Raw genomic sequence first — 14,346 nt, forward strand, 5'->3', positions numbered from 1 at the left:
TTTAAGGTTTTAATTATCGAAAATTTAATTTGAAAATAATGCAAACAAGCAAGCTTAAATATGTTATCGACAGATGGCGCCACTTACGATTTCATTATTTTACACGAAAATAATTGTTCATTTCTTACAGGAAGTATCAATTTGACGTCATTATCACATTTTCCCGTAAGAATCGCGTCAAATTTACGTAATATCGCATACCATTCGAACAAGACGAATGTTAATTTGGGGAAATTAATCTTATTTACTTGTTTCGCGGCTTGGTTATTAAATTAAGACTCTAAGAAAGTAATTATAATTTTAATACTTAAATAAATGACAAATAACTGTACACTATTAAACTTTTTTTAATTTTTTGTATAGGATCAACAAAAACTACATTAGCTGTACATAATGGAAAGTTTGGAAAAACAGTTAATATTATTTACAGCCACCTCTATGTAGAACAGCTTTATACATAGCAAAGAGAAAAGTTTTGTACTGAGCAATTTCTTCTTTATCATTCAAAAAACTGCTCTCGTTTTTCTTTTGAGCTATTCTTTGTGTACTTTTCGTATATCTCATTCTTCTGCACACAATCAATAATTATATATATATATATATATATATATATATATATATATTTTTTTTTTTAACATTTTCTTTTATATACAAAGTAAATAACATCTTCAAATATAATGAAACTTGATACTGCAGACACCTGTAAGTTTGCAATTTATTTATGAACAACAAACTTTGAGCTAAAAGAAGACAAAGAAATTGTGTTAAATTTATATTATCAAATTAATTAGTTTACAAAATCAAAACTTCTAAAATAAATTTTTTAAAAATTCATTCAAAGTCTCGATCTCCATACCTGTCTTCATTATACAAATTTTTTCAACTATTATTAATCTAACTAGATCTGAATAAAACTATAAATATGAAGCACATTTCACATATTGTAGTAAATTCACATAGATTAAAAGGTATTTTTTATATATATATATATATATTTAAAAAAAATTTATAGAAATAAAGAGCAGCAAATGATAAAAATTAGTATCAAAAAACAGGTTTTTTTTTTAGAGAGAGAGTTTTCCTTTGTTTAGCCTTGTTTTATATATATATACATATAAAAGTTTCAAAAAAAATCATTGATCACAGGTGTTTAAACTGCAGAAAAAGTTCCACTATACACAGCGCACACTCACAAATGAAATGGAATGGAATAAATTATAATATACTTCGGATTATCCGACAATGATGACATAAATTAATTTCTCATCTTCAGGAACTAGTGGAAAATAGCTGCATAGTAATAATGAGCTATATGGAATGAGATGAAGTGAATTCACAATACAAATCACTGAAAAATCCTAACATATAATTTAAATATCACAAAAAATTATCAATATAGAATAGTACCATATACAAATATTAATCTGAAAAACTTTTAAATATGCTTGTATACATATATATATATCTTTATATAATAATTTTTTTTCCTCTTAAATTATTTATATGAAATAATTTACTTTCAATAAAAACAAAATTATGATCAAAATTATTTTCTGACAATGATTAAAAAAATTGAATGATCACAATTAAAATATCTTTATAATGAATTCTTCTTTTTGTGTGTGTGTAATTAATTTAATGGCAGATGAACTGGCATCTGTTGTCCTTGCACTCGAATCGAGTTAATCCTATTACGCTTTGCTGTACTTTTTTTTTTGGTGAATGCTGTTAAAGTACTGAATATTTTCATAGTTGCAAAGTAATCTAGGCTTTGATAATTCTAATTTCTTTGAAGTTAGCAATTATTTGTCCTTTAGCTAAAATTTCTTCGTGGAAATATTTTAAAAATGGGAGATTAACTCGAACCGAGCGAAATGAGTATTTTAATATTGAAATAGTGGATTTGGATCTTTATAAAATATCCTTTTGGTTAGATGCTTAAGTGTTAACTATTTCTTACATCACAATAGTTTAGTAACACATAACAGTCAGGCGTATGTGATACTCATTTTTTTTTTAACTCTGTCCAATATATTCTTTTTATATATAATCTTTTTTTCTTATACAGGAAGAACAAACATTCTGACTAGGATAAATTACTGTATCATCACACAATACATTATTTTTTGGATTTTGGCACATCCAAATTACTATTTTCACATTTGATATTCGTAGTAATCTCAGATTCTTGCACCAAAGAATTTATCACAGAAGAGCATTTAGGTGTCCTTGAGGAAACTGTTGAATTTTCTTGATGTAAAGAGGAAATGGGGAACTTACTTGCCGTACCCGATGTTAACGATGAATTTAGACTCTTTTTACCGTAAACGTTTGAAGGTAAATTAGTGTTAACCGGTACCTTCTGTTCGGCATACGTATGTCTGTTATTGCTTAATAATTCATTAGGTTCTGAATTTTCTTGCAATCCTTCCAAAATATTCGAATGTAATGATCTTAATTGGTCTTTTTTCTCAATGCATCTTTCTTCTCTATTTTCAAATTTCGTACATTGGAAAGATTCTTTTCCAGATGTATGCAAATGGTGATCTTGATATGAACATTGACTGATATTGGTAGAAACTTGTGAACCATCAGATTTCTTTAACAAAGAATTACCTGTTTCGTTACTAATATTTACATGACTTAAAAATGCATTTCGATTTGGTATGTCGGGAGATTCACAAATCAACGATTTTGCAGTTTTTGATTTTTCGAAATTTAGGCTTTGAGGTCGTATTGCAATCGGAGATTTCAATGTCGTTTTACTACATATGACTTTAATGGGGGTCACTTGAGATTCTTGTGAGCAACATCTAGATAAAAGTTTACCTGTTTTCGAAGATAGAACTGAAGGCACACTTGTGGAAGAACTTGATCGTTGAACTGTAGATGATGGCTGGAATGAAAAATCAGGCAAAGAATGGTATACTTCTTGATGTTCAGATTCAGAACGAATTCTCATTCCAGAACTTTCGTTGTGTGGTTTCATGAGTGAGATCTGTAATGAAGTTGTCCCCATTTTACAGTCATTACAAATGTCTAATTGGGGTTTGGGAATTTCGGATAATTCACGTTTCACTTGCTGATGACTAGTATTACTATTATCTTTAGTAGATTTAGGTTCAAATTTTGATAACAATTCCTTAACACTAGACTTCCTTTCAAAATAAATGCATTTTGGTTCTGAAGATCGTTTTTGCTCTAAATAAATCTGTTCCGTTCTGAAACGAGATAAAATATCTTGTGGATCTGAACCTCGTTTCCGATCTTTCTCAGAAGATGGAGCTGCATGTCTTCCCGTAGAACGCCATACATCTGAACCATCATATATTCTATTTTCAGCTAATTTACTACAGGGAATTTCTTCAGAACTATGATGCCTCAATTTAGAATGTGGCCTATTATTAATAGAGGATTCTCCCGGTGATACTAATACTTGTTTTTTCAAATCATTTTTCTGACGTTCTGCCTGTATTTGTTCCATTTCTAATCTCATTTTGCGATCTCTGACAATCGTTCTCCCAATCTCAGATTCAAATTTTCTGCGTGATTCTTCAACTGGAGAAACTGGAGAAAGTTTTTCTAATCCAAATTGCTTTCTTAGCGAAAATGGTGATTTATTTGCATCAATTGAAGAAAATACTCCATCTGAGAGAATAGAAGATACACGAAAAGAATTTTCTGAAGACAAGATCCTTTCATATGCTTTATGATTTACGTTATCTTTCATTTCAAAATGTACAGAATGCTTTTCTTGTGGAACATCAACAAACGAACTACTTTCAACAGACTTTTCTTTTGATAAAATATCAGTTTTAACATCTGATGAAGAGATTTGAAAATTATCATGTTTTAATTCTGAATCTATCAAATTTACTTTTGCATTTCCAGAACTATCATTAATATCTGCTTTGTCAAAATTTGTTATATCAATTTTTCCATCAATCTGATCCTTAAAATCTATCAGATCATCATCTTGTATTAACAGATTACCAACCACTTGATCAGTGATGGCAGAGTCCTTATTTTCAGAGAATTTTGTCATTGTTACTTTTTCTGTTTCATTTTCTGAAATTTTATCATTTTCTTCATCTACAGCTTCTAATAACAATCTTTCACTTTCTTCAGTATCATCCTTTTGATCAGCAGAACTAAGAGTAATAAATTCCATATTTTGTCTCTCTTCGCAAACTTTCATATCAGATTTTTCGACATCATTTGTTTCCTCGTTGCTACTATCTTCATAAATATTATCTGATATTTTATCAGTTTCTGAACTGTTATTAGTTCTATCAAAGCTTTCGTCGGTAGAAATTTCAACAGTGCTTGGCATATCTGAAATATTGCCCATTGTGGGTGATTCTGGTGTATTTAACATGTTATCAGTTGCAGTAACTTGTAAATTACTGCTATTTTGTGCCGCACTTCCTGAATATGTGCTGTATTTAACTGAGTCGTATGACTGTAATTGTGATAAACTGAGGGTATCAGATATTGTTGCTTCCATTGACATATTCAACAATAATTCTTGTGTATCACTTAAATCTAACGAACATCTTGATGAATTTTCTTTTCCATTTTCTGAAAGTTCATCGTTATTCAAATGAATATCTTGATCGACCAACTCTCCATTTTCATGGAAATTTACACCGTCTTTAACTTTATTATTTTCATTATCTTCTTCAGAGGAATCTTGTATAGCATGTATTTCAACAACAATAGTTTCTTCGTACTGATCACCTGAACTTTTTGATGCTTCTGTGTTGGATTCTCGACAATAATGCGATGAATGATTTATACGTAATGGCGAGTGATACGGCTGAATATCTTCTGGGCTGCGGTATGCAACTACTCCATCTCCCACATGTTTTAGCAATGTCTGAGTAACTGAGACTGTCGAAGTTGCATGTGAAGTTTGACTAACCAGATAGTCAGGTTTCATTCTTTCATTTTCAGATTTATCTTCTTTATCTTTTTCACTCTCTAATTCTTCATCCGCGAGCTTCGAATCTTTCATTTCTGTTTCAATTTTTAAACTTTTTCTTGACTCAGATTCAATGATTTTATCATCAATTTGCTTCTGAATTTCTTTTAAACTGTTAATCTGTTTTTCCACTTCAAGATCAAGCATAGTATCATCAGTTGTTTTCTCAATAATATCAGTTTCAGTTTTAGAAATATCATCAGTAATAACTTTAAAATTTTCTAAATCTATGTTTATATTCTCATCATCTTTTTCGTTTATTAATTTTTTATATTTTATTTTAGTAGATTCTGTATCACTAACACTATTTACATGAAATATAGAACTTTCTTCTTCCATTTCTTCTTCTTCTAATGGAATTCCTAAACCAGATTCAAAGTACGAATCATGAGACATGGAACGAATGTGTTTCAGATGACTAGGTGATTTAAAAGGAGAAAATTGTCCATTTTCACTTATAGTTGCTTCATCATTTGACAATTGATGAGGAGAAAACATTTTGTTTCCATCTAGAGAAAGAAAGAAAAGAAATGAATAAAAATTTATTAATGATTAACAAATAAATAGTTAAAATTCGTGCTTAAGAGAAATTTCATACAAACTATCATTAGATGAAGATTGTCTACAAACAATCTACAGACAATCTACATGTAAAAATAAAAGAGAAAAGAAAAATTTAATATTGATATTCTTACCACTTGGACTAAAAGAATTTAATATTTCAGAATTACATGATGACATTCCACCTCCTAAAGACATCAGAGATTCAGCACTTTTCACAGTTCTTAATTTTGTTATATGAGAAATATCTGATTCTGTTACAGCTTTGTCCTAAAAGAAAAAAAAAAATCAAATTAAATATTTAAAAAAAGCATATTTGTGTTTTAATTCTATATTATTATATTATGTATGAAGAAGACTCAATAAACAAGATTAGTAGCACTGTTAAAGAAAAATAATATAGTGTATAAGGTTAAGACTAATAATGTTGAAAGAGTATACAGCCTTATACCAATAGTCGTCCCCGACAGGTGGCATTTGCATTCACTAAGTGGTTTATAAAAGGGCATCACTCATATCAAACTGCACCACAATTGAGCAGCAAACTGTTACTTGACTTTCAACAGCCAAACACTTGCATATTAGTGAGAGGTTGTATGCACAATAGAGTCATAGCTGCAAAAAGCTTGCAAGTGGGTTCAAAAGCTCAAGGCAAGCCAAACAAACAATGACCTTCAGACGTTTAAACCCAAGCTTTTTATAGTAACACATACAACTTTCCATATTGTGAATACATCCTGCTAGATATCATCAGAACTACTGTCATTGGCAGTCAAAAATCAAACAACAGCTAAATGTTCAATCCCAGTGCAGTTTGATATGGACAACACTGTTTTGTAAATTGTGTGATGAATGTAAATGCCACTTGGCAAGGATGACTACTGATACATGGCTGCATTACTATATATTCCTTCAATATTATAAGTCTTAAGAAAATTATAATTCAATAAATAAGGGCTACTAACCTTATTCATTGAATCGACCTCATAAATCAGTTTTGAACATCAGTAAATTTCTCTTAGATAAATTATAAAAGATATGTTTAAATGAATTTCTGTTCATGCATTTTTTAAAAATATTGATATTAAAATATAGCTACAGCAACGATTTAAAATATTAGAACATACTAATAAAATATTTTTTAGTTGCATGACACCATTAACATATTAAAAATTGCTTCAAGACGTATAAAAATCAAAAAATATCAGTGTAATTTTAATAGTAAATATTTGAATTTACGAAAGTATTGTTTAATGTATATACATTTTAACACGTTATGTTTTTAGACATTTAAAATAAAATATTTAAATTTTCATATTGAATCCTAAAAAAATTGACTATAGTTAAATACCAACAATAATTTTACTCTTTAGCTACAATATTTTCAAAAAATACTTAATAAAACATTCTTTTACATATCATTTACTTATAAAATTATTTATAAAATTAATAATTTACTAAATAATTTTCATCAACGTTTCCAAGTGAAACAAAAATATCAGAATATTTTTTTGTAATTTTTAATTTGTAAAGATAATTGAAAAAGATCTTTTAAATGAAGAAAATTATGTTTGATTTTTAATTTACCAAACATTTTTAATATAATTCAAATATTTCTAATCTACAAACAGTAATTTCAGAAATAATAATAACTAAATATGTATATTTGCAGCCATACAAAGTATTTAATACCTTAAAATCAAAGTGTAATTATCTTTTAGATTATTATTTTCATTTAAATAACTAATTTGTAATTTTTAAACAAAGAATTAGAAGTTATACGTCGAGTAAATTTTAATGACTGAAGCTTTATATTATTTAAATGTAAAAATATGCTTTATATTATTTAAATGTAAAAATATGCTTTATATGTATCTGAGAGCAATTAAATTTTTGTCAACGGACACAAAGATAAAATAAATAATAAATCAAATTATTAACAAATTAAATAGTAGATGGATTAACTAATATTTAAAAGGATTTTTTTCTTATATTTAAGCATAATTTTTCTTGTACATAAAATATTTAAAAAAAATCTTATCCAATGCTTAAATTAACACAATATTGTTGATTAAGTTTATAAAAATATTCTTTTGAGTTTAATATTTTTCTTTTATAGTAACTTGTAAATATTAATTATGGTTAGTATTCAAAATAAAAATAGTTAACTTATTAAATTATTTAATAAGATACTAATAAATTAGTATTTACGCAGTTTAAAATTATTTTAAACTTCTGAAATTTTTATTTAAATTAAACTTTATTCAACTGAAGAAAATAAAATTGTATGAAATGAATTACATTGGCTTAAGTTTAATTTTAGTAAATTTTTATAATTTTTATTTACATTTAAACAAAAATGAACATGCATGTTATTTATTTATTTTTGAAGTAAATAAGTTCAAGCAATTATCATTAAATCAAAATGGAAATTATTATAAAAGCAATATCAATTGTTTTGATTGTATAATAAAATAAAATGTCTAAACCATTTTAAAGATAAAAATTGAATTAAAAAAAAATTATAAGATTCTTAAACCATTTTTTGCAAGTTATAATTCGTCGTAACCTACAACCGAAGCTTTTTAGTACCGACGGTCGAAATAAATTATTCAATTTAAAATTATTATTTAGGACAATAAAATAAAATAATATTCATTTTCTCAATGTGAATCTTTGGAATCATTTAAACAAAAATTTATTAAATTGTTTTTAATATTAAGAAAATAATAATAAAAATATTTTTGTAAATTTCATGAAGTTATGTAATATTATGTAATGTTTTCAGTATTTTCAAAGTTAATAAATGTAATATTTTTTTTTTGATGTATGAATATTTTATTCCCTCATATTGCGCTTCCAAAATTTTAAAAAATTGCCAATTAATAAAGAAAAAACAATTGTAAAATTTACTGGTTTAAATATCAGGTGATATACTAACATTGTATAAATATTAGATAATAATTTAATTTTTATTTTACGATATACATATTTCGTAATACGATGACATATCCGTCATGTTATTTGATAAAAAAATGTTTGAAATTTTGTTTATAACAATGTTCTAAAACACAAATTTATCAACAGATAAAGACATAATTTAATACTAAAATTAGACAAATAATTAAATGATTGATAAATAATCCAGTATAATTTCAACAAAATGATTATTAATACCAATTTTTTTTTTTTACTTAAATAAAACGTTATATAAAACACTTTTTGTACTCCAATTAATTCTAATTTCTGGACTAAAATGCAGATCAACTTGTATGTTTTATTAGTATGTATGTTATTTAACAGAAATTTATTTTAAAAACTTATATAATACAAATATTACTAGATATTTTTTAAACAATAGCTAGTAATATACCCCCTATTTATTGTTCTACAAAACAAAAAGAAAGAAATTGAGATTAAAAAAAAATGTATATGAAATAAAAATAATGAGGAAATTTATTGAATTATCTACATGGCTCCTAAATCAATTATTAAATCTATAACTACAGTACTTTATATTTAGTTATATAAAATAGAAAACTACATGTAACTTAATTACCTGAAGTGCTAAATGTGTTTGCTGAGGTGAAATTTTAATTTTATGTCCTTTTCTGCTTCTGTTTGAAGAATGAATTTCTTTGCGACCCCTGGTACTACTTGAATACCATCCTCGGGAGAAAAAGGATTTCCACCCCGATGGTGATTTCTTTAATTTGTTAGTTCCTTGTTTACTAAATTAACAAAAAAAAAAAAAAAAAAAAAAGGAAAAGTTCAAATTTTATACAAGGAAAAAAGTATTTATATTAAATATTAAGATAAGCTTACTTGATAGGTAAATCGATAACGGTATGATACTTTTCGGGAAGATTTTGAGGTCCGCCACCAACGTCAATATATTTCTGTTGCATGGGAAGAAGATTCGCAGAAAGAGCTCTCGACCTTGCTTCTTCTAAAGATAATAATTTTGTTGGAGTAGAAATAGCTAAAGATTTTGGTCGTATTCTTTTTGGACTTCCTAAAATTTAAATAAATTATTATTAAATCATCATTAGAAGTTTGATAAGTTTACAAGCAAACTAATGATAAAAAAAAAAACATAATATGCACCATCTTCCAAACAAGGACTCGGGAAAGCTGGTATTCTGTCACTAAAGATTAAATCAACATATCTAATCAAATATTCAGTTAAAATTGCTTGTACACCTACGACATGTAATGCTCCAACACCACCACCCTCCACGTCTCTAGACCTATAAAGAAATTTCATATTAAAATTTTAATCAATAAGATTTAAAACTTTTTCAAAAAATTATTAAAAAATATTTTTTTTTTGTTTAAAGTAAATTATAAATTAATAGATGATTTATCTAATATTTTTTATCATCTTTAATTATTAATTTAAATTCAAAATAAATTACTACTTAAGAATACGAATTTGTATAATTTTGTCATAAAAACTGATATAAACATACCATTAATGTACGAATTATCTGAAATTTATTTACTTAAAAACTTACATGCTGAAAGAATGAGACTTTTATTTTAATACTTTTGTTGTTATGATAATTTCAAAAACATTCCTTTTTTGATCACATGAAAAAAAAGTCCAAAAATCCTTGTAAAATAAAACATTTTTTTTTTTACTTTATACAATTTCGCTACAGAAAATTTTTACTTGAATACATTAATCTAATTTTCCATTATGTATTTAATGATAGCAATGAAATATCAGACATAAATTGAAATGAATTTTAGTACAAACATTCAAGTTTTTGTTCCTATCAGAAGAAAGTTTCATTGTAGACATTATAAAAATGTTTTAATGTATATATTTTTTTTATTTCTGAAAAACATTCTTTTTTAATATATGAAGTGAGTGGAAAAGCAGTATAAGTGACAAAACAATTTTCTTTATTAAAAATACAAAAAAGTATTAATTTAAAAATAACATGAGAATAAATGTCATTAATATGCAAATAAATATATCTATTTATTTATTTAGTTTAATAAAATATGATTTTTTTAAATCAATGTTAAATTTTAATCACTAATATATTCAAATTACACTATTTGTCACCTGTACTGATTTTTCACTGAACTCCTCATATGTATTATTTATCACTAAAGCCAACCACTACCGTATGCCATCGAGCTATATATCATTAATAATTAGTTTTTTATATGACATATAAAAGATATTAATTTCACACCTTCCTTAAGTTTTCTAGTTACACACATTTGAATCAAATGGTACACTGTGGAATTTTGGAACATTGTACCATTTGAACCAAATAGTACAATGTTCCAAAATTCCTAGGTTTAAAGTCAGAACATTCCAATTTTAGAACATAGTACACCGTTCAATTTGAATGTGTAGAACCTAAAGCAGACCCATAAATTAGGCCAAAGATGTTTGTTTTTAATAAAGTATTGTAGGAAGATGTAAGGAAGGTGTGAAATTAATTATTGTAAAGTTCTAATTTTGAATGGCACAATGCTCAGAGTATATTAAATTTACTAACTGGAATTAACCAATTAACTGAATTTTTAGTTAACAAATACTTTTTAAATTTTATATTTTGCATGTACCCAAAATCTGTACTCACAATCAGAAATATACAATTTAAAACAATGCTTATTAAGATCTTTAAAAATTTCTACTTAAGAAAATTACAAATCATTGTATCAATTTCAATGAAATAAATTAAAATATGTATAAACTCCACATCAAGTTTCTTGTATTGGTTTCACACACACAAAATTTTATCAAAATAACTGAAGTCATTTTCTTTTTACTGTAGTTTTGATTTCAAGATTCTAATTTTGATTTATATGCTTATACACAATTTGAAAGCAAATATTCTTCCGACTTATAAAACTAATTCCTTGATATCTAAGTATCAATCTTACACAATAAAATTTGATTCAATCCACATTCAAAATTTGCATTATTATTCCAAATTTACAAAAAAATATATTATGTATTGACTAATAAATTTGTGCATTTCATCATCATTAATTTTACAAATGTGTTTAAAATATGTTTGGCAATAAATGCTTTTGTTAAGTATAAATCTATTTATTTATCAATATTATAATACTTTTTTTTTTCATTCTTAACTCTTTCCATCCTGTGGACACAATGAAGGGTTTTATAATCATGATCAACATTGGTCTGACCCATAATAGGGGTAGCTGAGGTAGTAGAAGGATGGAGGAGTTCAACATATCCAAGACAGACTGTCCACAAAAAATTCCTCAGAAGGGTAGGCTGATATTTTAAATGCCTCAACCTACCAGCCACCAACATATAAAGCTATATATTTTATAATTCTAAGAATATTTTAAATTGTTTTTGCTTGCCAATAGATGTTTACGTTCAATTTTGTGATCAGTTACGAGTTTAGACGGTTTGAGTTATTTTTCTGTAAGTTGGATAATACAAAATTTTAAGAAATTAATTAAACAAGCTCGTTCTTAAACAATTTTTCACAAGAAAAATTTGTTATGAATTTCAATTTAAATACATAAATTGAAGTTTCATTTTATCTGAATTCAAAGAATCTTAAATTTCAGATAAAATAAGTAAAATTGAAAATTTTTACTGTAGTTAATTTCAAAATTGATATATTTAAACTAGGTTTATAATAAGTAAAAATATATATTACTTCATTAAAAACTATTTATTTACCTTAAAAGATTAGGAGCCCAGACAATAGCTACATTTTTTGGAGTCATTCCAGTTTTATTTCCGTAAGCAGCGACTTTGGCAAGATGCTTCATTAAGAATTCACAAGTTCGATAGTGAGGAGGAGGAAGTTGTTGAATTACGTCTCTTAGTTTTAATAATCTAAGATCATCATCAGATTGAACAGCTGCCTATTAAATTAATTACTTCTATTTTAATTTAAAGTAATTCATCAATAAAATTTTATAACGAAATATTAAGATACTGATAAAAACTGCAATTTATATATTTGTATATATATAGACTGGCAATTAATATAACAATTAGAGATGAACTAATTTTCTTATATCAACAGTAATCTGAATAGTATAAAACAGACTACAGAGATTTTAAAAATTAATAATTTATCGACTGAAAACAATTTGTTCATAACTTAAAACTTAAATAAACAAACTTAATTCATTTAAATTAATTAAATTTATATATAAATTCTTTGTTAATCAAAACTATTAAATTAGATATGTAATTTGGAACTTCCAGTTATTGATATTTGTTAATTAAAATCAATTACTACTACTACTAATTGATAAATTGATATATTAAATGATAATTATTAATAACAACTCGAAACAATTATTGTATATAATCATAAATTTTCAAAATAAAATTTTGACAATTTATGTAATTTAGTTTCTGAATTATCATTATGAATTGAAAATGTCTGCATTAAGTTATGCTAACTTTTTGTTGTGTATATGTACAGATTATTAATAAAACAAAAAATTAGCAGTCTTAAGTTTATTATTATTATTAAAATTAATAAATAAACATTTATTCACAAAGAGGGAGAGTTTCCCTGTTAAGGGGGTGTTACATTTAATAAGGAAAATTACAAAAATGATTATTATTTATATATGTAAACTATTCAATCATTATAACATTAATTACAAGTATATTTTTGTTGGATAATAACAATCAAAGCCTTAAAGTTATTAATACAGATAAAATCAGTTATTTAGTAGTAATGAACAATGAACTATTAAGTTAAGTTTTTCAATGTTTCTGTAATTTTGATAAAGTAATTATATAGTTTATATAAAACTTTTTTTATTATCTAAATTCAAGGAGTGATTTACATTGAATTGTTTGATATCGAGTGAGTCGCACACATTTGTTAAGCCTTGACAATCCTGTATCAGATGGTAGAGTGAGAGTTTTTTGGAATTGCACCAAATACAATAATTATTTGCAAAATTAATATAACTGTTGTTGATGTAAATAGAATATTTATTAAAGTATATTTGTGCTATTAATCTTTTCAAATTTAAATTAATTGATTTAGATATATATGGTTGTGAAGATGGTATATGGAGTAGGTTGGTGTACCAGGGATGATATTTACTCTGATTTAAACTTGTTTGATCCTTGTTAATAGACTGAATTATTGCAGATTCGATTAATAGAGTGTAGCGATCGGTCACTACTTTTATTATCATTTTTATGTTTTTTTGTATATACATATATGCATTCCATTTTGTCCGTGTCGGAATTTGAAGTATTATCGTGATGGTTATTGTTTTGTGGTACAGTATCACCCTTTGACGGGTGCTTGTAAGCGGACAGAGGATTGGTTGAGTCTGTACCATGTGGACACAGCCATAGCCCTGGATGGCGGGCAATATAAAATGCAGTGCTACATGTTACCGGACACCTTTTTTTTTTGTTGGCCAGCTTACCACCTGGACAGAGGAATTGTTGGACTTCCAAGTAAGAGGTGAGGATCATTGCTCGTCATTGAGAAGGGGACAGGAAGACAACAGAAATAAAAAAAAAAAAAAAAAGGAATCCATTTGCATCTGCACAGAAGATCAGATTTTCATCTAAGTTCCCTTACCAAGGAATGGTTATTGTTAAGATGAATGTATAGTAACTATTAGTTCATCACGAAGAAGGTAAAAATAATTCTTTTCTTGTTTCTACAAACTACACATGGTTTGGAAAAGAAGGCCAGCTTGGGAATGACCTTGTGATATACTAGAAGATTGCCCACTTATGAGTATTGTGTAATTTATGTGATATGTACAGTACATACTTATATATATATATATATATA

At 26.2% G+C, this 14,346-nt stretch overlaps 1 protein-coding gene across 3 annotated transcripts in view; it reads right to left on the bottom strand.

Moving 5' to 3' along the window:
* Window positions 1-331: 331 nt before the first annotated feature.
* The window catches only part of LOC136984976 (uncharacterized), an 89,574-nt gene continuing 75,559 nt past the window's right edge, over window positions 332-14,346 (bottom strand). For all 3 annotated transcript variants that reach the window (XM_067282133.1, XM_067282132.1, XM_067282134.1), the window contains 6 exons: window positions 12,237-12,424; window positions 9,653-9,795; window positions 9,371-9,560; window positions 9,105-9,276; window positions 5,680-5,815; window positions 332-5,493 (listed from right to left, as the gene is read on the bottom strand). In XM_067282133.1, coding sequence (XP_067138234.1) covers window positions 2,120-5,493; window positions 5,680-5,815; window positions 9,105-9,276; window positions 9,371-9,560; window positions 9,653-9,795; window positions 12,237-12,424 — 4,203 coding nt within the window. In that variant the 3' untranslated portion in view covers window positions 332-2,119. The remainder of the gene's footprint in view (window positions 5,494-5,679; window positions 5,816-9,104; window positions 9,277-9,370; window positions 9,561-9,652; window positions 9,796-12,236; window positions 12,425-14,346) is intronic.

This window comes from Centruroides vittatus, unplaced genomic scaffold (genome assembly GCF_030686945.1).
Source record: "Centruroides vittatus isolate TY-2023 unplaced genomic scaffold, ASM3068694v2 contig_941, whole genome shotgun sequence".
Classification (NCBI taxonomy): Eukaryota; Metazoa; Arthropoda; class Arachnida; order Scorpiones; family Buthidae; genus Centruroides; species Centruroides vittatus.